Raw genomic sequence first — 25941 nt, 5'->3', positions numbered from 1 at the left:
CATTGAGATACCTGGTGCCTGGGCTTCTCAGTGGGCCCTCTAGGATGCCCATCCAAAGCATACTCCTCCCCCCCCCCCCCCCCCACTGCCACTCCTGAGGGTGTCTGGTGATGGAAAAGGCTTGAAGCCCCACTCTGCCCCTTACTGGCCATGCGAGCATGAGCATGCTGTCTCCTCTCAGCGAGGGCAGCCTCCCGTGCAAGGTGTGTTGGTGAGGACTGGATGGTACAGTGATGTACCAGAGCCCAGCACATGGTCCGTGCTCAGTGACAGATAACCCAGCGGTTAATCCCGGCGGTTAAAACCCCGCGCATGCACAGACACATCACCTGTGTCATCTGTAATCCTCGCCAAGGGCCCCACCTCGAGAGTTGGGTTAAGGTAGGTTTCTAAAACTGAGACTTGGCCGCCAGGACGGGAGTGGAAGGTGGGCATTTGCGCATAATCCCCATGTTTTTGGGAAGGCAGCTGAGACATGTCTCGCTTTTGAGAGCAAAGCCGTCTTGCTAGCAGTGCCCTCTGTAGCTGGCACCTAGGACCCTGGGCCAAGCCCGGGTGAGCTGGTGCTGTAGGGCAGCTAGAGATCCCAGCCGGGCCCTTGTCCAGGCCCTGGATTTGAGGTTGAGTCACAGTTCTGCACCTGCTCTGGAAACGGACTTTCTGTATTTGGCTAAGTACCTCCCATGTGAATGCTTCTCCCACAGAGCAGCACCAGTTTCAATCTGGGGAGACGTGGGGTGGACACTGCTCCCATATGGGCTCGTGGCGGGGTGGGAGGACATGCATGTACTTGGATGTTTTGTTTGTATCTGATGACTCTTCCTTCACACAGTGTCCCAGATGTCCTGTTTGAGCTTTCTAGAACCAGAAGGCGGGGGGTGGGCAAGGGCTGGCCCCGGCATGGGTGTTGTTGTGGACACATGCTTTGCATTTTCCCAGTGGCCATCTCCATGGTGTGTTCTTCCCGCACCCCACCCCATCTTTTGTGACTCGTGTCCTAAGCACCTACAAGTCTAGGAATGACAGACTCTGAGCCAGCCACTTGTCATCTCACTTTTAGTGCCTGGTCCGCTGCTCTGGGCTCTGTGGTTTTGTGGGCAGGGAACACTGGCGTGTGTTTGCTGTCGGAGGTCCAGGCAGAAATCCTAAGCCTCTGCTCCGTGTATTTACCAAATCTGGCCTGAGGCCAGTCAGACCAGGCACTCTGGGCGCACTGACTGGGGCTGTCGAGGGGAAACGGCCACGGTGCCATCCAGATGGAGCTTTCACCTGACCAAGATATCTCTGTTCTGAGCCTCCCCTGCCAGGGATTCCGGGCCACTGACACAGTGCGGTTGACCTTAGTGTCCCCTGTGGCCAGGCACCCGGGCGGCCAGGACCTGCGCAGCAGCTCAGGCTGTGTGCTGTGGCTGCACAGACGCTGCTCTCTCCCCCAGGAACCAGGGCCGGCCAAGATGGCTGTCACCAGCAGCAGCAGCAGCAGCAGCAGCAGCATCCCCAGTGCTGAGAAAGTCCCCACCACCAAGTCTACACTCTGGCAGGAAGAAATGAGGGCCAAGGACCAGCCCGACGGGAGCAGCCTGAGTCCGGCTCAGAGTCCCAGCCAGAGCCAGCCTCCCACTGCCAGCACGCTGAGGGAACCTGGGCTGGAGAGCAAAGACGGTGAGTGGGAATCCTGGGGCCCGACCTCACAGCTCTGCAACAGGCGTCCATCCCCACAGAGCTGGTGCTGGGAACTCAGGGACCGGTGCAGCCCAGTCCTAAGCCCTGGGCCTCAGGCTCTTTCACCTTCCGTGTCCGTCAGCCCTCGGCAGGGGCCTGGCCTGGGTGGGCGTGGGATTCTTGGACGCCGGCCTTGGCCTCGCCCCTCTAGCTCTTCAGTCCCATCTGTAAAGGAGGAAGACAGCACCTGCTCCGTCAGCCCCAGGTGGGTGTCGTGAGAATCAAACTGCTCCGGAACGAGGTCTGTGTACCAGGAGGCCTTCCTGTCACAGTGGCTGCATTGTGTTCATGGCCTAGTTGACCCTGGCAGCCCAGCGTGTCCTGAGAACAGCACTCGTTAGGGCAGCCTCGTCCTTCTCGCTGTCCCATCCTGCCCAGCCTCTGGGCGCACGCAGTAGGGAAGAGGGTGCTCCGGAGGCTTTGCTGTGCTCCCTTCACTTAGCGCTTTGGAATTACTGGAGCAGAGGCAGGGAGGCACCGTTTGCCTCCCTGGCCTGGGCCCTCGAGGGCTCTGCGTGACATAGGCTGGCCTCTCCCATTTATATTTTGTCCAGCTCATTAAAGACAAGACAGTTAGGACTGACCCAGTTCATTCAGGCCAAAATACGTTTTGCCTCAGCTCTTCATGCGTAGCACCCATCCATTCCCCTCGTTCCTGCAGAAGTCCCCTGCCTCTGCCGTCCCCAGATGTGCTAAAAGGCCGAACGGCTACTTGGCCATTGGTTTCCTCCTTGATGCTTGCTAAGAAGCGGTTGTTGGTGGGACCTCTCTCGGGGGCGAGGGATCCTGCTCCCCCAAAAAGCCCTCCGACTAGAAGCTCAGGGACCCCCAGGCAGTCTAACAGGGGCAGCCAGGTTAGGAGAGAGATGGATGAGGGACTTGTGTGGGAAGGGTATTTCATTCCTGTCCCAAGGTTCTGCAGTAGGGCGAGCCATATAGGACTTTAAAAAGTTCCCAGAAACCAAAGATGGCAGCAGGCTAAGCGTGTCTCCCGCCTCCCTTGTCTCTTCCAGAGGAGAGCGCCATGAGCAGCGACCGCATGGACTGTGGCCGCAAAGTCCGGGTAGAGAGCGGCTACTTCTCCCTGGAGAAGACCAAGCAGGACTTGAAGGCCGAGGAGCAGCAGCTGCCCCCGCCGCTCTCCCCTCCCAGCCCCAGCACCCCCAACAACAGGTATAGTGGCCCCGGACCGCCCTCCCAGGAGCTTGGTCATCCCCTTCCTTCCCCAGGTTCTCGACCCCCCAGCCGAATTGTCTGCGGCAGCTCCCGTGGCTCCCTGGACGTGGCCAGCCGGCCCCCCGCCCACACGGACTCCAGCAGCGCTGGGGGGCGGGGAGCAGAGAGACTGGGGCGCACCTTTGCCTTTAAAGCCAGCAGGCAGTATGCCGCCCTGGCCGACGTCCCTAAGGCCGTCAGGATCAGCCACCGAGAAGCCTTCCAAGTGGAGAGAAGGCGGCTGGAGCGTAGGACTCGGGCCCGGAGCCCTGGCAGGGAAGAGGTGGCCCGTCTGTTTGGCAACGAGCGGAGGTAAGGAGGGGATTAGAGGGCCACATGTGCACAGACACGCGCCCCTCCTTTACACAGTCTCTCTCTCTCTCTCTGTCTGTCTCTCTCTCTCTCTCTCTCTCTCTCTCTCTCTCACACACACACACACACACACACACACCACACACACACACACACACACACACACACACACTCCTGTGTTCTTTTACATGCTTTTGACATGTCTCCTCACACACACTCTCATGCACACATTTCCTCTCCTCACCTCACACATGCATGCACACGTTCCCAAAGCATTCCTTGGGGGAGCACACTTGTTCTCCCTTTCTGTTAGAGTGTGTGGGGAGCCTTCCCTTTTTGAGCCTGGGCTCTGATCACAGAACTCAGCCCCCGGTAGCCAGAAATGTAGGATCCCTCTCTGGACACCCAGAGATCTGGGCCAGAGGCCAGCTGCTTCCTGTGAGTGCCTCCTGGCACTGATACATTAAGGGCCGCTGGGCCTTATGTGGCTGCATCTGTTCTTTCCTGGTCCATTTCTGTTCTCTGAGGTGCCTGTGGAGGCAGGGAGAGCCCAGAAGTGTAGGGGCTGGCTCCCCTTGCCTTACGCTCCTGGCATGGGTGGAGGGCACCGAAGAAGGTGGGGTGGGCAGCCACGGGAAGTCACAGGGAAGCTGAGGTAGCCTGTGAGGTTACCGAGCGTCCAACAGCATCGCTCTTCATCCGGGCTTGGCTGAAACATGACATGGGGAGGCTCACAGAACCACAGCTTCCTGGGGAGAGACAGGGTTTAGAGATGAGAACTGGGACAGGGCCTGGGACAGAGGCATGGAACTCAACTGTGGTGTGAAGAGAGGAGGGCTCTGTCCTCCTTTTCTCTTGTTCCACCGGCCCTGTGCTTCCCAGAGAGCCGTGGAAAGAGCTTGGTTCCATCTCTGAGGCCCTGACCCGGATCACGGCACTGGAGTGCCCCCTTCCAGTAGGAGCTTCATCCCTGAGTCTGTAAACAGAGCCTTGACAACAGGGGTCTCACCCGGGTCCGGGGGTGAACTGCTGGAGGTCCACGAACCCCCCCCCCCAAGTGATTGGAGAGTCCATATGTACATTTTTCTGGGAAAAGAAAATCCGAAATTTTCATTAGGTTCCCGAATGAAACCTCTTTCCGAAAAAAGAGGTTCAGACTTAAATTCCCAAAGCATTCCCAGAATGTCCTCCCCACCCTGCCGAAGCCTAACTAAAGCTCAGAGTCGGCATGCTGAAGAGACAGGCCAGGGTGGCGATGAGCTCCCCTCCTCGAGGGGCCGGCTGTGAGCAGGGTGCCTTTCTCTCCTGCTCCCTTTTCTTAATACCCACCTGCTCTCCCAAAGCCCCAGGTGGGAGGGACCTGTGCACTTGTGGGTCCACCTCCAGAATAAGGAGGAGATGCCCAGAGTTGTTGGTCTTGAGAAGAAAGCAGATGTGCCTGATTCCTAGGCAGAGGGAGAAGGAAGCTGACCTGATGCCTGGGAGGCGGCCTTCAAGCCCTGGCTGTCTTCTTGTTTGATTAGCAACCCCAAGAGGTGCCTGGGTCACACACAGAGATGGGGCCTCAGAAGCAGGGTGACTCCTCACAGGAATAGCCTGGTGTAACAGAGCTAGGCTGCACATCCCCACCGGGCCCTTAACTGGAAAGACCCTGCTCCCATGATGTGACCCAGGATGGGACCACAGCTGCCCTTAAAGCAGTTAAGTAAATGCGTAAGTTGAGAGGGCTTGCCAGAGACTAGGAGGCCTGTGGGCCAGAGCAGAGGAGGCTTGCACTGGCCGGCAGGCAGGCTGTGGATCCTGGAGGCTCCCGAGTGGGCAGCTGTGCCCTGGTTCAGCGGCAGACCGAAGAATTAACGTTCAGCACACCTGCTTGGCTTTGAGCTTGTTCTTGTCTAGTAGCCTGGGGTAGATGGCATCTCTGGGGCTTTCCTCTCTGCATGCTCCTTGCCACCATGGAGATGGGTTTCCACCTGGTGTTGGCACCCCTGGAGCCCACCCGCTCTGCGTCCTCACATTGTAATGTCACTTTCTTACCCTAATGACATCTGACTGGCTGCTGTCACTTTGCTAGGCCTGCACTCTAGCTCACCCTGTGCTTGATCGGATCCCTGCGTCCTGGTTGGATAGAGCAGAACCCCATATTGGCAGGACGTCGGCCACAGCTGAGCCAGGCTGGCCCGGGAGCCAGGTTGGGGGGGCACAGTGGGGGGTGGTCACCTGACAGGCCAAGGCCCTGAAGCAATCCTTTATGGGCCGCTCAGATTGCTCTTCAGATTTGCTCCAGAGCTTTTCAGATGTTTCTTGGATGGTGACTCACTGCCAAACACGCATGGGGGAGGCCATGGCCCTTGTTAAACTCTTGGTGACTGACACCAGGACCAGGTCTTTTGTGGTCCTGCCCCTCACCTGGGCCGGGAACCTGGAGAGGTCAGGCGGGGCACGGGTGCAGGTGCCTCCTCTGTCAGCCAGCCCAGGGGGACGCTTCCTGCCACACCTGCAGTACCTCAAGGGAACCAGTTTAACAGCGTCTCACTCACCTTGCAAAATAAGCCATGGCTGACCTCACCAGAAACCCCCTCTGTGTGGAGAGGCTGCATCAAGTGCCACTCTCTTTTCCTCATCTGACTCCTCTCTCTGCAGCCCTGGCAGGCCGGTGGCTCCTGAGCCGCAGGTGACTGGGTGGGGCGCCATTCCGTGCAGCCTTCCCAGGGCTCTCTAGGCCCCGGGGTCAGTTGGAGGGGCTCCCCTTCTGCAAGTGGTGGTACTTGGGTCTGTGCGTGGGCCTGGAACCTCCAGGGCGGTGGCGCCTGGGGCCCCATCCACCCAAGCAGGCTGAGCGCTTGCAAGAGCTTCCTGTGGCTCCCAGGAGCTCCTGCCGCTGCCTGCGCTCGCTGCACACACCCTCTCTTGCCGCCTTCCCTCAACCGCTGCTGCCTGCTGCCTGCGCTGCGGGTTCTGGCAGGTGGGCCTGGGAGCAAGCTCTGTTCCTGGAGAAGGTTCTGCAGAGGTTTAGGGCCCCAGAGCTCCTGCTTTGTGTGTGAGCACAGAGAGGGGCGGAGAGCCCAGAGGACCCGAGAATTCTGCCCTTGGTCTTAAGCTTCTGGGATGAAGAAACCCTAAGAGATCCATTTTTACTGGTAACCCTTCTTGAGTCTCTTGGCGGGGTCTCAGGATTTGAGCCCATTTCCTCTTTTTCCTTCTAGAGTTAGATATTAGTCTCCCTTAGATTTTTATCTTTGGGGCTCAGAGGCCCTTCACTTGCTCCCCTTGACTCTGCCACTAGTCCAGAATGAAAGTAAAAACCCTTCCTGTGGGGTGACCTTGGGGCACTTGCCTGGGTGTCCCTGAGAGGGCAGGCCTTGGTCTGGTGGCATGTCACGGTTGTAAAAAACAGAATTCAACTGAGTAAGCTTTAGAGATCTTATCGACTTTATCCAACAATTCATGAATCACACAGCATCTCGTCTGTCAAATAGAAAGGAGCTCCGAAGAGCTGTACAAAATGAAAAACTTTTTATAGGTAGAAGAGGGTGGAACAAGGAAGTTAATAATAGCAAAGAGTGCATTGTTTTGGGCAAGGTCACCTTCCTTTGAGGGACAGCAGGGGTCTTATCAGGTAGATAACTCACTAGTGCTGACTAGGTAATTCCAAATTTACTGGTTTAAGATTTCTTGCCTGGGAGAGGTTGAAACTGTAATTAAGTTAGGGATTAACCACTATTTGGTGACTTGGATTTAGCACAGGTGACTTTATTCTGGGTCTGTTGTCTTTTTTTCTTTCTTTCTTTCTTTTTAAAGCAGTCTCCTCCTCTTATTTAAAAAATTTTTTTTAATGTTTATTTCTGAGACAGAAAGAGACCGAGCATGAGTGGGGGAGGGGCAGAGAGAGAGGGAGGCACAGAATCAGAAGCAGGCTCCAGGCTCCGAGCTGTCAGCACAGAGCCCAACACCGGGCTCGAACTCACAAACCGCGAGATCATGACCTGAGCCGAAATCGAACACTTCACTGACTGAGCCACCCAGGCGCCCCAGGAATCACTTTTTTAAGTGAAGTTGCTTTTTCAGTGATTTAATGTAGCCAGGTGTCAACTTCCCCAGAAGTATGAATCCAGGTGCGGTAAGTGGCATTGACCACAGCACAGACATTTTCTTATTTAGCTGAAAAATAATCAAGGGATATCCTATTACCAAGAACAACCTTGGCGTTCCAAAGATGGGTACTGCTAGTGAGATCTTTTTGTAATGGGGGACAGATCTGACTTAGATAATCACAAGAACACCAGAATGCAAAAATGTACTGTGATTTGCTTAGGAATTTGTATCTATTGGGCGAGTACAATTATAATTGTACAAAGGTGAAAACAGGGCACTAGATGTTCTGGATGTAAAAGTCAGATTCTGTAAGTGACTCCTAAGTTCAGGGGGTCAGTTGGGACTAGAAGAGAAATTGGTCATGGGGAGGACCAGGAGATCTCTAGTATCAACGGACAGATAAGAGCTCTTTGTTTATGATAAATCTGGCAATCCAAAAGGTCCCCCCCCCCCCCGCCCCGCATCCCACCCCACCCCCTCCCTTAGTAATGGCCTGACAGATATGGATGATGGCATTCTTTCTAGACCAGTGCCAGAGTAAAGGAAAGAGAAGAAGAAAGAATTTCATTTCATGTTTAAAGAATGAAGTCTTGATACAGCATCTTGGGTAGAAGCAGTCTTTTGATATCAGCTACTTTTCTTCTTAGTTTGATTTTGAGGTCTCCAGCTGCTGTGGGGCCCTTTTTAATTAGGAGATGTAGACCCAAGGTTCAGTTCTCTAAAATTTGGTTGCCATCTGGGGAGTGAGGAGGACCCTTAAAGGCAGTCTTTGTTCTTAGTGATTCCAAATCAGAAGGAGGAGAGAAAAGTAGAAATGTTAGTTTAGAGTCATAGCCAGATATTTGCAAAAACTAGACAGACCAAGTTATGTACAGGTATGGAGCCAAACAAACCTCAAAGACAATTAACAGACTAGAATCTCATACCTGCGAAGATGCAAAGTTTTTCTCTCTATAGTTATTCCCATTTTTTAAAAGATAGTCACAGTAAAAATTACTTGGTTTACATTAAACTTGGCCTGATTTTGTAAGTACAGCAAAAATAGCAACCATATAAGCTGTTTTTAAGACTGCTTTGCTGGAACTTTGATCTCTTCTCTGAGGCCAGGAAGCCAAGCCAAGGACTCACCATTAGATTTTACCTGCAATACGTATAGTTTGGGTGAATTTCTCTCTTCTCAAAGTTCCCTCCAAATGCCCTGAGGTTCATAGGCCTGTCAGGAAGTCACCAGCACCTGGAAGGCTGCTGGGAACCCTATAGCAAGGTACCAGCCCGATTTTTCCAAGCAGCTCCTTAAAGCTGTCTGGTCAGATCTGAGTCTGTGCATATCTCCAAAATGAAACATTCCAGTCAAAGCCTTGGTAATAAAGCCAGTGTTTCCAGTTGTGTCCTCTTCTAGGGAAAACAGATTTTTATTGAACTTCTACAAATAACTAAATATATTGCCATGAAAAGAATACACAAGAGTTTACGAATTCTGAAGGGATCAGGTAGAGAGAAAAAGTAACTGTTTTAACCATAAAGGTATGCCCTACCAAATTGCTGTAGGTCATAGATCCCTTGAGTGAAAAGGTTTCCCTAGATCTGAAAGAGCAAAACATTAAGGAACTAGCAGCGTTTCAAACAAAAGGTCATGTAAAATTATAATCATCCTCAGTTCATTCAGTCCTATGTAATTCTCGTTCTGCTTGAACCCAGTTTTTTCATTAGTTTGGAAATTCTTCCCCAGTTCATTTTCATGGTCTTAAAGCTATTAGAAATCTTTATTTGTCAAAGTCCTTTCCATGAACACTTCCATAAAAGCATCAGAGTAAAACAATAATTCTCTGTAAATAACAGAAGACTTAAAAAATGCCCATAGTTAGGGGCGTCTGGGTGGCTCAGTTGGTTAAGTGTCCAACTTTGCTCAGGTCATGATCTCACTCACAGTGTGTGAGTTCGGGCCCCACGTCGGGCTCTGTGCTGACAGCTTGGAGCCTGGAGCCTGGAACCTGCTTCTGATTGTGTATCTCCCTCTCTCTCTGCCCCTCACCTGCTCACACTCTCTCTCTTCTCTCAAAAATAAATAAACATTAAAAAAAAATTTTTTTAAATGCCCATAAAGATCAGACGAGAGTTCACTATAATGGAAATGACAGGGAAATTTGGTTATTTTTGTGAGGTTCAACATTTTAAGATAACAGCTAGAATTATGACTGATAACATTGCATCAGGACATATCAGAACCTAAGAAGGCTTAGCCTCACTTATGTGATAATGCTGCCCATGTAATGCAATGTATCAAGTAAGCCTAATTAGTGAACATCTCTCTTTTAAAAAGAGAGAGAGCAAATCTTTTATGATTTTTAGAGATCCTCTGAAAAATCCCAAAGTTACTGCTAGGTCAAGAAGACTTGGTTTAGAATTGCATTTTTGAGAAGTTCGTCAAAATACCAAAAGGTTTTAAAACACTTGGTCACATAGGATCTTAGATCGGTAGGAAACAACACTCCGTTATCACTTAACCAAAGTGGCAATTATAGACTTTATAGGCAAATACAGAAAGTTACATGATTGTAAAACAACAACAACAAAAGCCCTAAGCTCTTTTAATAGAGGATTTCTTCAGTAATCAAAGACCTGATAAAGACCACATGAAACACAGGACATTATTTTGATAAGACACAAAATCTTTGTTTTCTCAGCAGGTTAATTAAAAAGTAAAAACCCTTTCACAACTTCTTATCAATAGCAGACCAATACTCCTAGAAAATTTTGTCCTTATTTTAAGAGAGAATACCAAATTCTGATACTGCACCACCTTACTTTTGACGTTAATAGTTATCTTTTTTCTTTTCAGTTCAAGTTCATTTTAATGTTAGCTTGACCATGTATAAAATTCTTTTCCCAAGATTCCCCTTCCACAGACCTTCTCTAGTTTTCTTGTCCTGTTTTTTTTCTCTTTTTCATTCTGAAACAACTAGTCTCACTTTGGGATAAAATTACTTTCTTTTCCTTCAACAAAAATTGATCTCCATTCCTCATATCTTCTTTTACCCAAAACACACATCCTACATGTGTTAGAATTGTTATCCCTTAAAAACTTAATATCTTGTGAAAATAAAGTAGTAAATAATTGTGAACTGTCTTATGTTAGCATTCTGTGCCTGGCAAATGTATAAATACATTTTGTATTTTCTGGAAACATGCTTTCTCATAATAGATTTTTTTAGTGTAGCACAAAATATGTTTGATAGACCCAAATCTCTTTAATTTCTTTATAATAAGCAAAAAAGGAGATAAACCAACGTTCAGTAATTGTTTCAGTATTTTATTTGGAAATGATCTAGGCATTCAATGACTACTACTCATTTAATTTAGTAAAACTCTTCAGATTTTTAAGTTACCAAAAAGATTTAGGGAAACCATTTAAGTAGGCATATCAAAAATATAATTATTGCTGAAAAGTTCACCTAAAATTGCATATCTCAGTTCATAGATCAGTTGTGTTTAGACTACCCATGAAGACTTTGTGAAATATTTGGACAAAGTCAGCCAGCAACGTCTGTTATAACATAGACACCATGAGGTTATTTGACCAGTAAACCTAGATAGAGTAAAAGTTGTGGAAAGGTATTATAGTTAATGCTGATAACTCTGAAGACACGTCTATTTTAACTAAAGTAACACACTTAAATCAGTGTTAATACCAAATATTTTCCTAGAGCACATGAATCTAAAAAGCATTAGGTTACTCTCTGTTGTAAGTTTTAGAATATTGTTAGTACTTAATTCATATAAGTACTTAATTTTCTTGAAGCCAATTAAATAGAGCTTTTTTCTTTCTTTTTAATTTTTTTAAATGTTTACATTTGAGAGAGAGTGTGTGCGCGGGAGCGTACGCAGGGAAGGGCAGAGAGAGAGAGACAGAGAGAGACAGAGGCAGAATCCAAAGCAGGCTCCAAGCTCTGAACTGTCAGCACAGAACCTGACGTAAGGCTCAAGCACATGGACCATGAGATCATGACCTGAGAGAGCTCTTTTACAAATTAATTTTGGCAGTATCATCTATAGGTAGAAAATACAGATGTACGTGTGCGCGCACACACATACACACACACCTTATAGCTTCCATGCTAAAATTTTAGCCGTGGAAAGATACATTGATATAAAATGCACTGGTTATAAGTTGGATCCAAATTGTGTTTCTGGCAGATGAAATAAGGTTACCTGGTCAGATGGCAAGAGCTTTTTATTTTTATGGAGGAGGCACTTACGATCTTTCGTTTACTCATGTTCCAAATAATCTTTCCCCCTTTTGCTTTTCTGATAAGAATTCCCTCCCTGGAGTTGGTATTTCAAAGAGTAGACCCTTAGATAAGAGGTCCCAGAGAAGACCAGGTAGAACATTTACATCACAAAGGCACGAGGAAAGAATATAAAGGCTTCCAAGAAGGCCTTTTGTTTCCTGAGGCCAGAATTTTTACAATACTTTACAAGCCTTTGGAGATCTGTAGAGGAGCTTTTGGTATTGGTGAAAAAGGACAGACGGACTGTGAAGTGTTTCTAGAGCCGAATTTCTGGTTTTGTGAACAATTGCTCTAATTCCTCAAAGATTTCTGAGTTTTGACTTAAACGGTATCGTAAGTCGATCCACCCGTGCAGCTACATTATCCTCAGTTTGCTTCTGTGTATCAGCAAGGAGATTTCCAACTTGGGTGGAAATCAAAAGATTTCTGTGTTCTGCATTTAGAACTGTTTGTCTTTGGAATGTTCTAATATATCCTTTCACAGAGGCTTCAGATACTTTCTTTTCTTCTGGTACATAGTTTCATTCTAGCTTAAGGGAGAAGGCCTAAACAACCCTATCAGGCTCTGGTTATCTGCTTCCAACTTGGCTGACTTGTAACCACAGAACTACTTAAAAACTTGTTTTAAATATCCTGCCACTTTTCAGCCAGGACAAACAAATGTTTCTGGCAGTATTGAACAACTCCCCGTCAATGTAAGTGGGGACTCAAAGAGGATGTAAAGGATACTTACTACCTTCCCAAGATCCAGAGTTTCTCTCAAAGAGAGCCAAAAAGAACCAGCAACCTGTATGCCCCATCCGGGCCGAAAACTAAGCCAAGTTCTTAGGACACAAAACAAGCAAGAAGGTAGTAGCTGTCCCTGAAGAGACGATCAAGAGCCAGTGGGTTTGGATTTGGAAAGGAAGGAAGAGTGTGAAATGTTATTTTGGTCTCTCAATTGGGCATTCAGGAGAGCTGACTCAGGTATGAATTCTCACTGTCTGGCTTCTGCCAATTCTCCCAGGATCCCCTCTGTAGCCTCTCTTGTCTACCAGAATTTGGCAAGGTTTTTCATTAATTTTAGTTTCCGTTGGCTGTTTCAGAGAATAATGTAGCAGTTTACCAGGGAACTCCCCAGAGTCCCACCACCTCTGGGAGGGTCCATATGGGCACCTCCTTCAAAGGCAGATTTGAAAGCATTCAAGTTGGTGTTGAGGGATTTACCCAAAATGTTTGAGGACAAAATTTTTTCTAATGGTCCAGTTGGTTACAAATGAGATACTCATTTCTGAGCCAGTGTTTTGATGTTAGACTCCTCGGAAGGTGTAATGGGAGAGGCCTGTGTGTTGTTTTAGATACCTTCTGTGTCTTTAATTTTTCATTAGCCTTTACAACAAAACTTTCAATGAAACTGTTTTGGAATCTTGAAGCCTTTGGAAGCTTCTGCATACCAATTAAAATAAGTATCCCATTCTGTTTGTTTGATTAGGAACCCCTGCTTTTAAGTGCATTTCTTAAATAATTTCTTAAATAAATGTCTAACTGGGACACTCCCATAACAGCCCCTGTGATTCTTGGTTGTCTTTAGTAAGATTTTGCATTTTTGTAGGTATCTATAGTTCCTGGCCCTACAGTTCTTAAGCCATAAAATAAGTGTAAGTGTGCTGGAAGTCAGTGTGTTCAACTATAGAATTTAAAGATCCCGTTTCTTCTAGCTAAGTCTTCGAGTCTCACAGAAGCAAATTGATGCCTAAAAGGGATGTGCTGCTGGGTTGGGAATGGTGTGGTGTTTTACAGTGTACCTTGTTGCACAGAAAGCTTCTTGAGGTTGGCAGGTGACCTAGTGTCGCTCTTGTGTCCATCCATGACCAGCCTATCTTGACATGGGAGCCTTAGAGTTAGGTGCCGAGCCCTCCTAAGAGTTTTTAAGTGCTCAGCCTGTGCCCACCAGTTTTGTAGCTTTTGGCTTCTGAGATTCTCATTAGCAATAGCCTTTACCTTCTGTGCACGCTAACGCACCAGCAGTAGCTGAGATATTTCTAACCAGTAAAAGGCTTTGTGTGCACCACCAGCAGTTCTCAACGTGGAACTGGGGACTAGGGAAGGTGCTGAAGCAGCGGACCCCAAAGAATGGGGACTGTGGACTAGGATTCCCATGAAATGGGGAATGCACACTGAACCATCAGAAGCCCCCAGTAGGGAATCTGAGTACTAAACCAAGGATGGGGGATTCCAGTCAAGTGGAATACTACAGACTGAACTAGCCACAGTTCCCAGCATGGTCCAGTCGAGTGGGGGACTGTAGGGAGCCAATTAGATCAGGAGCTCAACCCGAAGAGAGCAGAGCTCAGAACCAAGAGGATCTTCCCATGGCCCTCGGAAATGGTGAGAAAGACCGAAAACTTTAAGGGTTCACAGGTACCACAGCTGGCTGTGTTTCTCATTGTCCTTGAAGCTGTCCGAAGTTTCCTTTGAGTCCCACCACTGCCACCAAATTTGTAAGAACAAAATTCAGTAAATTTAAAATTTTAAAGCTCTTACTGGCTTTATTCAGTGATTCGGCATTCCATCCAACGGAGATAGAAAAGAGCTCTAAGGAGCTGTACAAAATGAAAGACTTTTGTAGGCAGAAGGGAGTGGGACAAGGAAGTTACTGGCAAAACGTGCATTGTTTCAGGCAAGCTCACCTTCCTTTGGGGGACAGCACAGGGCTCTCAGGCAGAGCACCTCACTAGTGCTGACCAGGTAATTCCAGATTGGCTGGGTTAAGATTCTACTCCTTGGAGAGGTTGAAACTGTAATTAAATATCAAGTCTCAGTTTGGTGATGTGGGCTTAGCACAGGTGACTCCATTTGGGGCCTTGTCCCTGTTTTAAACAGTGCCCAAGTCTCAGGCCCCCAAGGGTGAGGACTAGGCCTCAGCCCACGTGCCCCCCCCCGGCCTCCCTGCCCTCTGCCACCATGGTGACTCCCTGTGACTCAGGGACAAGGATGGTCTCCCCTTCTCAGTGATCACCTTGGGTTTTTGTTTCTTTAATTCTTTGGATAATTTTGATTTACCATTATTTGATTTTAAAAAGCAGTCCCTTTCTGTTTATTCATTTTCCAGCCTTATTTTCTTTCAGGTCTTGCCCCTCTCCACCTTCTCCTGCTGTGTCGCTGTGTGACGTTACTCGCCCTTCCTTCGCCTGCTTCGCTCCCATCTCAGCTCCGTCTCCAGCCGTAGATGGCCTGATGATGCGCCGGCCTTTCACACGAAATCAACTCGCTTTGTTTTTGTTTTAATTTGGTTTTTGATTCTTTTTACTGTTGGCAGAAACAATGTTAATTCATGGGCCTTTTTCTTGCTAACTTTTGGTTGCCCTGGGGTGGGGGCTGCATCGTGGTCTGCTGAGGGTTGCAATGAGGACTGAGGCTGCCACCCTCCGAGGTGGTGGCTGCCTTCTGATCATGTCTGTGGCTCAGGAGAGGAGGCCAGGCAATGAGCTGTGTGACCGCCAAGTGTGTCAACAGACCATGCAGGGGCTTCCAGCGTGGGGATAGAGGGCAAGGACAGGCTGGGGGGAAGGGGAGGCCCTTGCCCTTGAGCTGCTCCCAGCCCCTGCATGGCTTCCCCCTCCACGGTGGTGGGAGAGGGAGCTTGGGCTGGGGTGTCCGGTGAGCTAGCCAAGTGTCCTGTGTGCATAGGCCACACGCCCTGCGAAGGGGGAGGCCCAGGGAAGACTGGGATGGGCCAGGCATGGCGGTATTGGCTGAAGGAGCCCTCTGTAACTGAAGACCAAGCCCGCCTCAGGCTGTGGGGGGACCCCGTCTCCCCCTCAGCAGCCCCGTGTCATCTCTTGTAGGAGGTCCCAGGTCATTGAGAAATTTGAGGCCTTGGACATTGAGAAGGCAGAGCACATGGAGACTAACTCGACAGCCGGGCCCTCGCCATCAAGTGACACTCGCCAGGGCCGCAGTGAGAAGAGGGCGTTTCCCAGGAAACGGGTGAGCGTCTGGGGCCTGGGGCCAGCGCTGAGGCCCAAGCATTGCCACGTGCGGCCACTGGGGCGCCGTCAGCATATGGCCCCACACCTCCTCACAGGGCCCCCAAACGCACCCGGATGCACTTCCACTGGGCTTCCTGTTCTCATTTCCTACTTGTTTGCTCATGTCTCTCCTCTCCTCCAGTTAGTGACTTTCTCAAGGGTGAGGCCTGCCTTCTGCATCTTCCTGTCAGAACTTGACCCATCTCTGCTAAAGGCCAGTCTAGCGAGCCTTAGGTCCCAGCTCATAACCGGAGCTGCTCTCTTTCTCTTCGAGGCAGCCCGGCCGCGAGGCTGAGCACCTTCCTTCCTCTTTCTTTCGAGTGGCGGCCATTGCCCTCGCTTCTCTACTTAGTCCACAAGGCAGGTCTCTCTGAAATCCTCCTCCTCCTCCTCCTCCTCCTCCTCCCAGGCAGCCCACTTGCCTCTTGTGGCCCTGCTGTGTCCGATCTTCATCTTCCTCCCCGGCCCCTGTCTGGGCTCATGAGGTGTTCTGCTGCTCGCTGCCTCAGAGCCTGGGGCTCTTCCTTCCGCGACCCCGAGAAGCCAGGGGATGGGGATGGGACCAGGAGAGTGACGGTGACTAGCGCATCCGAAAGAAAAGGCTGCTTTAACAACTAATGCGTCTTTGAACCCGCTGCGTAAAAGCGGAACGAGCCGGACGAGGAGTCCCAGGACACTGGCTCCCGTCCCTGCTCTGGTCCAGACTTGCCCAGACAGAGCCCAGACAGAGTGCTTTCCTCCTCGCCTGGGAACATTCTTGACCCTCCCACAGCTCTGGCTCCTGGTTTCCCTGCTCCCCACCTGACTTTACTGGCTTGTACTGACTGGCGGCTGCTCTCTGCCACAGGACCTCCCCAGCGAAGCCCCCACAGCTCCTCTCCCGGACACCTCGGCCTCCCCCCTGTCTCCACACCGAAGAGCCAAGTCACTGGACAGGAGGTCCACGGAGTCCTCCCTGACGGTGAGCCCAGGCGCCGCACACCAAAGCCTGGAGACGCCGCTCCTGCTGCTTCTGTCACTTGGGGTCACTGTCTGCTTATGTCCGTGCGTCCATGCTGGCTGTCCCCTCTGCACGGGCCTTTGTGTCTGTGCGTGGGAAGCAGATGCGGTGTTCCTTTTCCCTTTTCTGGATACATAGGCGTCCTGAGCTCTGAGGTCACAAGTAGAGGAGGCCACTTGGCCAAGGCAGCAAAATCCTGATTTCAGAGAACCAGGGCCACAGCAACAAGGAACCTCTGTTCTTGCTTTGGGTGTTTGTTTCTGTGACATTTTGGAGGCAGGAGCCCCTTCTTGCTGGGAGCCCTTGCCTCGTTCATGGTGTCTCAGGACAGGAAAGACGCCTTTGCCCGAGGTCACTTGAGCTGCAGCAGTGGAGGTGCAGGTGGGGAGTGACCAGACGGGACCCTCGCTCCCTTGGGGAGCCGAGAGTGGCCGGCCAGAGGCCCTGGGAATGAAGGACAGCTATGCACATGGTGACCCGGGGCTCCTCTCTGCCTAGTCCGCGGTCTTCTGAGAAGTGGTTGGCGCCACTTCTACCCCTAGGGTGTGGAGCCACCAGCCACACACATGGAACTGAGCCAAGATAGGAGGGCTTCTTACCTGGAAGAGGGTTGTCTTTTCCTGGAGTCTGGGTGCTGCTCAGAGGTTTGGCACAGAGGCTCCTGGAACAACTCCCTCCTGGTCCTTCAGATACAGAAAGACATCACAGCCCGTTTCTGATGGAGGTGGAGATATACCTGTAGAAAAGTGAGAGCAAGCACGTGGGCCAAGGGGAAGGATGATCCTCATCTCTTCAGGTGCCAACTTGACAGATGCCCAGCTGTGAACACAAGCAGGGCCCAGCAGGGCTGCGGGTGGGCCTGAAGTGCTTCCTTGGGCTGCTCCCCAGGCCTAGGGACACGGGTGCAGTAGAGCCCAGCGGGGCCAGCTCCCCCGATCTGCTGTCAGCTGTCCTGGGTTTGCATCTTGCCGAGAAACGGAGACTCAAACTCATCCTGGTAGATAGGTGGCCCCAAGGTCTCGGCAGGGTTGCTCCTGCATCTTGCTCAGCGCCACGCTTTGGTCTCCGCTCCTCCGTCTTCCTCTCTCCGCCTTCCTGTGGCTTCTGCGGGAACTTCTGATTTCTCCTTTTAGTGGTCACTGCAGGTTTTCCCCTTCGTGTGAAACACCGACTGACTCTCCCTCCGGGCCGTCCTCTGCCGTTGGGCAGGCTTCTGTCAGAGCGTCTGGGCAGCCCAGCTGCTGCTGTGCCCGCAGGGCGCTGAGGCCATGCCCTTCCCTCCCCATCATCCCGCTGAGCCCGGCGTCTCCTTCCTTGAAGACACGTGAATCTGTGGAGGGTTTGTGGGCAGCACCCGCCTGGGCAAGGCAGGCCATCCTGGCTCGTCTGGCAGGTGGAGAAATGCCTCTTCCCACTGCCTACCTCATGCGGACAGAGACACCTGCTGCCCCTCAGTCAGTCACCCTTTCCCCACGACTGAGATAGCTCAGAGTGCCTTCTTCTGAACTGTTCTTTTTTCTCCCTTTCTTAGCCTGACCTGCTGAACTTCAAGAAAGGCTGGCTGACCAAGCAGTATGAGGACGGCCAGGTGAGTGTGCAGGGCTGGGCTGCTGTGGCCCCTCAAAGACTGGGGAGCAGGGGTGGGGTCTGCCTGGCCTTGTCCCCAGCAGGGGTGGGAGCGCTGGCTCGATCCCCCACCTCCGGCATGACCTCTTGTGTGGTCAACCAGGACTGTGGCCAAGACCCCCATCTCCTCAGGGAAGTGGAGGTACACAGCCGCCCCCACTCTCAGTTCTGCAGTGAGAGGCGGGGGCCACTGGAGAAGACCACCATCCTGCACCCAGCAAGGATCGCAGCCTCAGGCCAGGGGAATGTTCTACAGCACTAGCTCCCTACCTGGTAGTCTTTCCTAAAAGTTCCCAGAGAGCCCAGGCTTCCCAGGAATGGGGGAGGCCTCTGGTGTTGTTGGCTTGTGGATGCGTCTGAGGCAGGCCACGTTGACAGCAACCAAGGGCTGCTAGACTCTGCTGGGGACTCCAGCTCAGCCGCGGTCCTGAGAGAAGCCAGTGTGGTCGTTCTTGCCGTCAGACTCCAGCAGGAAGAGCCATTTGCAGCTGGACCTGCCACCCCACCTCCACCCTGCTTGGGGCTGGAAGGCCAGGCCTCCAAGGAGGCATGAAGAGGAGTCTGCTAGTTCCTAGCGAGAGGCCCCGAAACCCTGCCCTCCTGAGCTCCCCTTCTTGCTTCCTGAGCAGCCGTGCCGAAACATCCTCTTTTTCTCTCTCCTCCATATCAATCCCCTTGGCCTTGCCTGAAGACTCAAGTCTCCCTCCTTGCTACTCACAGTGAAGACTTGGGAATCTGGCTGGCTGGTTTGCTCCTGCTGGCTGCAGGTGGGCGTGCCCCTCTGGTTAGCCAGCCAGTGGCTGTGGCTCACAGGCAGCCCCTTAGGATGGAGATGCTGTTTTCACAGCCACTTTCCAGCTCTGGGGGCCCAGCCCCCTGTCTGCAGCCTCTGGAGTTGAGATCGAGGACTGCGAAGCACTTTTCACCAGCCACACCACTGTGGGTTACAGAAAGCCCGTAGCCTGCGGCCCACCCCAGCTCTCCATGCTGCCTTGTCACGGGGGAGCCGCGGCTTAGCAAGTGCCCTGACGTCATGCGCGCATGGCTGCCTGCGGCCTGAGCAGAGTCCTGTGTGTGTCTGCCACTCGTGGGAGGGGCCGCCTGCCCTCTGCTTTTCCTGTGCTCTGGGAGGTGCCCCCAGGACTCTGGCTACGGATTGCCTTGGAGCAGTAAATGTGCTGCATGGTAGTTGAGCCTGGTTTTTCCCTTCCCTTGTAGTGGAAGAAGCACTGGTTTGTCCTTGCTGATCAAAGCCTAAGATACTACAGGGATTCGGTGGCTGAGGAGGTGAGTGTTTTTGGCTTCCTTCCTAGTTGTGGAGACAGTTGAGGGGTGCAGGCGACACCCAGGAGCCCAAGGCTCCCAGACACTGCTTCTCTAGGCTGACATCCCCTCTGTCTATTGACAGGTGTCCGAGTGGCCATCTTGGGTTTTCTAGTGTAGATCTGGTGCGAAGTCTGAGCATAATATCATCAGCTTTTGTTGTTCTTGTGACTGAGTCTTCCTGAAACGTTGGGCTGTTTTGAGTCTCTGCTTGAGGCACCTGGGTGCAGAGTGTTTCAGTGGCTTCTCTTTTCTCTGTTCTTTGAAGAACACCGAAAGATGTCTTATTTTAAAACTCAGGATGAACAGTTTGGTTTTTTCTACAAAGGTTTCGCGGAGAATTGAACGTCTTGAAACAGAACTAAATCTTGTTCTTTGTCTTCTGGACAAAGATGGGATGTGGCAAATGAATTCAGGTGGCCCAGTTGACTGTCCTGATTTCATGGTTGAAGACCAACCAGAAGGGGCTCTTTCTCTTCCTTAAAAAATACCGTGTTTTTTGAGTTTTTTGAGTCTGTGTTCCTACCTTTTCCCTTGCATCCCACTCCAGGGATCCTTCAGATATATTCCCACATATAGCCCAAGGTTAGTCATTCCTGCACTTTTGTGGTAGCAGAAGGTTGGCAAGAATCTAATATCCGTCCTTAGCTCGTTATCTACATTTACATAGCCTGAACGCTTACGGGCTGCAGCGGAGAGATGTTAGTGATACGGGATAGACGAGAGCAGTGTGGGCGGCAGGCCCCTGGTGCTGCCTGAAATCAAGGAACGCGGGAGCGTGTGGTTGGTAGTGTGTGCGTAGACCAGCAGTTCTCAGAGTGTGGTCTGTGGACCCCTGAAGACCCTTTCGGGGGGCTGACGGACCGGTATACTCAAAACTATTGTGAAGAAGTCAGAATGCCATGTAAAGTGTCAATTCTCGGATACTCATCTTGTCTGTATTCTGTGATTCAAAATGGGCAGTGAGCATAAGGCGCCTTTGCTGCGTAACAGAACGTAGTGGGTCCCTCGCTGGAAGCACCTGCACCCCGTCTGCGCTGACAGACAGACTTCCCCTCGTGCTTCTCCTCGTGCAGTACTGCCTGCACTTGACAGAACAACTGACAGACAAACTGCTCATTCCGTTTTGGTGTCTGGCAGACATTTGCTTTAAAATGCACCAAGGGAGGCTATTCCTTCAAAGGAAACAATCCACTGTTCGTTGCCAGTGATACAGTTTGAGCTTACAAGCGAAACTGGAACTTTGGAAAATTCGTATTCATTGTCACAAATTTGACAACTTCCCTGTATTGACAGACTCTCCTAATGGAGTAGGTGGTCACACTAACAGATGTTTTGATCTGATGTAATGAAATGTGTCAACTTTTGGAAGATACACGTAACTTGGTATCTTCCAGATGACCAGTACGTAAAGTTAGAAAATCATGCACGAGTAATAGAGCCATTCAGGGGGCAGGAGAAAACCATGGATTTTAATATAACAGTATGGAAAGGTCCTTGACAGGATTGCTGATTCCATTCTGCAGTTCACCTTTAAGAAAGTACACCTTTTCACGATATGTGTACATCAAACCATCATGCTGTACGTCTTCGGGTTATACAGTGATGTATGTCGATTATTCCTCAAAACCGGGGGGAGGGGGGCAGAAACAACTATTAAAATATGTCTCCTTACGCTGGACTGTTCATATGCGGTTGACCCTTGAACAATGCAGAGGCTGGGCGTGCTGACCCCTCGCACAGTTGAAAACCTGCATATAACTTGACTCCCCCAAAACGTAATGGCTAATAGCCTGCCAATAGATTAACATATATCTATCTGTATGTTATGTGCAGCATATACTATATTCTTACAATAAAATAAACCAGAGAAAAGAAAAGGCTGTTAAGAAAATCCTAAGGAAGAGAAAATACATTTACAGGACTGTGCTACCTTGAAAACAATCCATGTATAACTGGACCCACACAGCTCACGTTGTTCGAGGGTCAACCGTACTTCAGTCAAAATGATACATCGAACAGGTTGAATGCAGCAACAGATGAGAGAATCCAGCTGTCCTTGGAAACCAAGCATTTAAAGATTTGCAAAAATCTCTTGCCGACTTCACAAATATTTTTTAATAAAAACTAAAATGGTTTACTTTTTTTTCACGTTTATTTCTACTGTGTTCAATATCATCAGTAGACGAAACCCACATAAATGAAAACTCTTTGGGGTCCTCAGTTTTTAAGAGCATAAGGGTTCCGACCACACGTTTGAGAACCGTTGGCAGGGGTTGGATATCTTTGGCAGGATGCTCAGGGAAATAGCCTCGCTGCTTCCAGGTAGCCAAAGATAGGCAGTGTCCTCACTTGTCAGTGGACATGCCCATGAAAAATAAAGCTAACGTGGAAATTCGCTTGCCTCAGTGTTGACTTTTACTTTCTAAATCTCCTAAGATCCTCTCCTGTTTCTCTGTAGGCTGCTGACCTGGACGGGGAAATTGACTTATCCACGTGTTATGATGTCACGGAGTATCCAGTCCAGAGAAACTACGGCTTTCAGATACATGTGAGCCTGGGGTGGAGCTTGGACACAGGCTTGGTGTGGAGGTGGGGGACACGGGCTTGACCCGCTGGGACATTTCTCCACAAACATGATGTCCTGGTCCAGGGACACCTGTGGATAAGCCTGACCTCTCACAGGCATGATCAGCATGCATTCTTTTCTGTCAGCGTGAGTGCCTTGACCTGTGCCTTCCTGTGTCCTTAGCACCTCATCCCAGCTCCAACTCGTGATCTGAACAAAACAATTAGATGTTAGCATCTTTAGCATCTTTCTTCTAAGTACCATTTAGAAGCTTTCTGTTACTGAAGGTTCTTTTTTTTAAATGCTGGTGTTGGGGAAAGAACAATGGGATTGGGGAATAAAAATAGAAGTGTTAGTTAAGCCTTGAATACTAGGTTTTTACTGATTTCTTCTTTCATTTGGACATTTATCCATCTATTCATGTCTTTTGTTCCCCCACAATCTTGTGAGGGACTCAGGCAAGCAAGGCATTGCCCCTGCCCTCAAAAAGAAATATGATAGGAAAAATAAAATGATTCTTGGCCATTTCATTAAAGCTGGTGGTTTGAGGGCTACCTGGAAGCAGCCAGGCTCAAGATCAGGGCACAGTCGGGGCACCTGGGTGGCTCAGTCAGTTAAGCGTCCAACTTCAGCTCAGGTCATGATCTCGCGGTCTGTGGGTCCAAGCCCCATGTCGGGCTCAATGCTGACAGCTCAGAGCCTGGAGCCTGCTTCATATTCTGTGTCTCTCTCTCTGCCCTTTCCCTGCTCATACTCTGTATCTCTCTTCTTCAAAAATAAATAATGCTAAAAAAAAGTTTAAAAAAAAAAGGGGGGGGGCACAATCTCCAACTGGTGTATCTGCCTTCTGACACCAACTGCAAGATCAAGGGGTGCCCCGGACTACCCTCAGGCTCAACAATTAGAAAGACTCACAGAACATAGGAGCACTGTACATACAATTGTAGTGTCATTGTCGCAGAAGGATAGAGACCAGAACAAGCCGGAGGAAGACACCTGGAGAATTGTACCAGGATGGCCCTAAACACAAACCTTCCAAGTCCTCGGGAATGTATTACCCTCTTGGGTGATGTGTGGCTCTACCCAGAGCTTCCAGCTCAGGAAGTTCACCCAGGCAGTGTCCAGAGTTTTTATCAAAGCTTCATGGTTGTTGCTGATTGAGTTAACTATCCATGTGATCGAGCGCAATTTCTGGCCCTCTCCCCAGACGTCGGCTGATTTCATGTGTCCCAGAGCCCCAGCCTTCTCCCTTCATGGCTGGTCTTTCTGGAGTGACCAGCCCCCACCTTAAACAGCTGGGACAAATGCCAGACCTCTCTCTGGGCAGAGCTAATCCTTCTGTCACAAGGGCCTTAGGAGTGTGCGATGGTGAGCAGCTGGCCAGAGCTGCCACTGGGGGCTGGTTTCTCACAGGGAGCTAGAGCTCCAGGCAGGGGGGTTACCTTTAACAGGCTCTCACCTTTAATTTTTTTTTTTTTTTTAATGTTTGTTTACTTTTGAGAGCGAGAGGGAAAGAGCGTGAGCAAGGGAGAGGCAGAGAGAGAGGGAGACATAGAATCCGAAACAGGCTTCAGGCTCCGAGCTGTCAGCACAGAGCCCAGTGCGGAGCTTGAACTCCTGAACCGTGAAATCATGACCTGAGCCGAAGTCGGACGCTCAACTGACCGAGCCGCCAAGGCGCCCCAGCAGATCTTTGCATCCGAAAGCTCAGTTGTATTTCTGGACTTAGAGTAGATCAGGCACATTGGGACTGACTCATATTAACCAACCCAGAGGAGGCCAAGGTTCAGACCTGAAGGCTGGAGAGTTCATTATAAGGCAAAATCCAGTCAGCGGCCCACCGGGCTACTTACTGGTCGTGGCGTTCCTTCCATGTGGGGCAGCTGTGGGGACGCCACATCCTAGTTGGAGGTTGCACTGATGACCTGCCACCAGGGCTGGAGCAGAAGCCGACAGATCTCGGCGGCCCGTGCTGCCCTGCTGTGGTGCTTTTCTGCCCTCGTACCCACAAGAGGAACAGACGGGCTTGGTGAGCCAACACGGCGGGCAGCCTTGGAGGCAGGGGTGAATTCTGGCTGTCTGGGTCCGTGCCAAGTCTCCCCACGGTCAACCCTACCTCTCCGTTTCAAAGAGCAGTTTTCTCTGGGTGGGCATCCTGGGGGTGAGGAGTGTTTTATCACTAAGTCAGCGTCTCTCACTGAGCTCGTCACAACTTCACCGTTCTAGGGCTACTCTCAATGAGGGAGGGTGGCTTCCAGGAGGGGCTCGGCCCGGGCCACTAGGCAGCTTTAGGGGTTGAGAGACACAGCTGAGAGCTGAGCGTGCACGTGTTCTTGCCCGGCCGCCGGACCTGGTGGCACCCTCCAGGGAGCGGAGTGCAGAAGCCAAGTGAGGGTGACACATGGAGCCCTGAGGGCCAGGTCGGGAGGCTGTCTTGTCCTGAGGTTGGAGGAAGCTCTAGAACGTGTTGGAGGGCGCAAGGCAGTTGTGCCTCAGTAAGACACCTCCAGCAGGACGTGCAGGGCACTTAGAAAGGTGGGAAAGTAGAGGCAGGAGGCAGGCAAAGTGGCGAGAGGGCCCACGGTGGAAGGGTGTGTGGGCCGTCGCTCTGCCAGGTGAAGGAGGAGGCAGGTGTGAGGCCTCGCACCCCGGAGCACGGTGAGTTTTGTGCAGAAGTCGGGCGGTAGAGGCAGCTTCCCAGGAGGAGAGCCTCTGGAATTCTGGCCAGCAGTGTGTTTGAGGCCCTGGTGGACTCCCTAAGAGCATTAGATAGGAAGCCACGAGCATGGACCCGGTTGGGAAAGAGCTCGCTGGAGGTGAGAGCTGAGCTCGTGGGTGAGAACGTGCAGATCGCTGAGGTCAGACTCCAGAAGTACCCACACCTGGAGCGAGAGGAAGCAGAGGACCCAGGGGTGTGTGGGAGCCGGTCCCGGGGGCGTGAGGGGCCCGTGCTTCGGAGAGCTCTGAGCGGCACCCCTGCCTTTGGCGTACATGGAGGGGAAACCGAAGAAGAAGGAGAGATGAGCTGGGCGCGGGCCGTGTGCCGTCTGACTGGGCACGCGGGCGGGGGCCTGCGCTGGAGGAGGCGGTCGTAAGCAAGCTACGCTCTGCGGCGTGCTGGGTCAGCTCTCGCTGGGTCAGCTCTCGCTGGGTCAGCTCGTGGTCTCTGGTATTTTGGCCCCTGGCTGTGCCGGCACCCATCCCCAAACCGTCGGGTGATTTCATCTTCCCGTCAGCTGAGCGGCTGGCGCGTCTCACAGGCCCGCTCGTGAGCCTGAGCAGCATAGCGAACAGTCCTGACACCCTCACTGTGTGACGTGGAGCCTGGAATGCAGAAGCCGGAAACGGACTCCACGAGACCACCACCTACCTGCGCTTCCTGCCCCTCCCCTTCTTGGGTGGTGCCAGGCAGGGTGGCTCAGTGACGCGAGGACTGTGTCCCAGAGGCCACCCTTCACTTGCTGGCCCTGCTGCCACTCTCAGCCCCTGTCTGGCTCCCCTCCCATATCCTCTCCGTGAGGGACTGAGCGCCAGCCACCTCCTTTACCTCTCCAGAACCTCCCTCTTCTCTGTCACCATCTGGACCACTGCCCTAGCGGCCCAGCGGGTCTCCCTGCCCCTTCTCAGCCTCACCGTGTGGCCCGTGTCGTGCCCAGACCGCCTGTTAAGTCCCGTGCCTGCCGCTCGTCTCCGGTCGCCTGTGTACTTGCTATGTGTGGCTGCGTGGCACTGGGCCATGTCCCCGGCCCGGGGGTCCCCTTCCCACCCACCGTTCCCACA

At 51.3% G+C, this 25941-nt stretch overlaps 1 protein-coding gene across 1 annotated transcript in view; it reads left to right on the top strand.

Moving 5' to 3' along the window:
• LOC115500340 (myosin phosphatase Rho interacting protein) overlaps positions 1-25941 on the top strand; it is a 153647-nt gene that overhangs the window by 93553 nt on the left and 34153 nt on the right. The window contains 7 exon segments of the mRNA XM_030294634.1: positions 1437-1662; positions 2736-3249; positions 15461-15602; positions 16491-16604; positions 18175-18231; positions 19488-19556; positions 22054-22143. Of these exon segments, the coding sequence (XP_030150494.1) occupies positions 1437-1662; positions 2736-3249; positions 15461-15602; positions 16491-16604; positions 18175-18231; positions 19488-19556; positions 22054-22143 (1212 nt within the window).

The sequence above is a fragment of the Lynx canadensis genome, chromosome E1 (genome assembly GCF_007474595.2).
Source record: "Lynx canadensis isolate LIC74 chromosome E1, mLynCan4.pri.v2, whole genome shotgun sequence".
In the NCBI taxonomy this organism is placed as follows: Eukaryota; Metazoa; Chordata; class Mammalia; order Carnivora; family Felidae; genus Lynx; species Lynx canadensis.
This window is presented reverse-complemented; position numbering and strand designations above follow the sequence as displayed.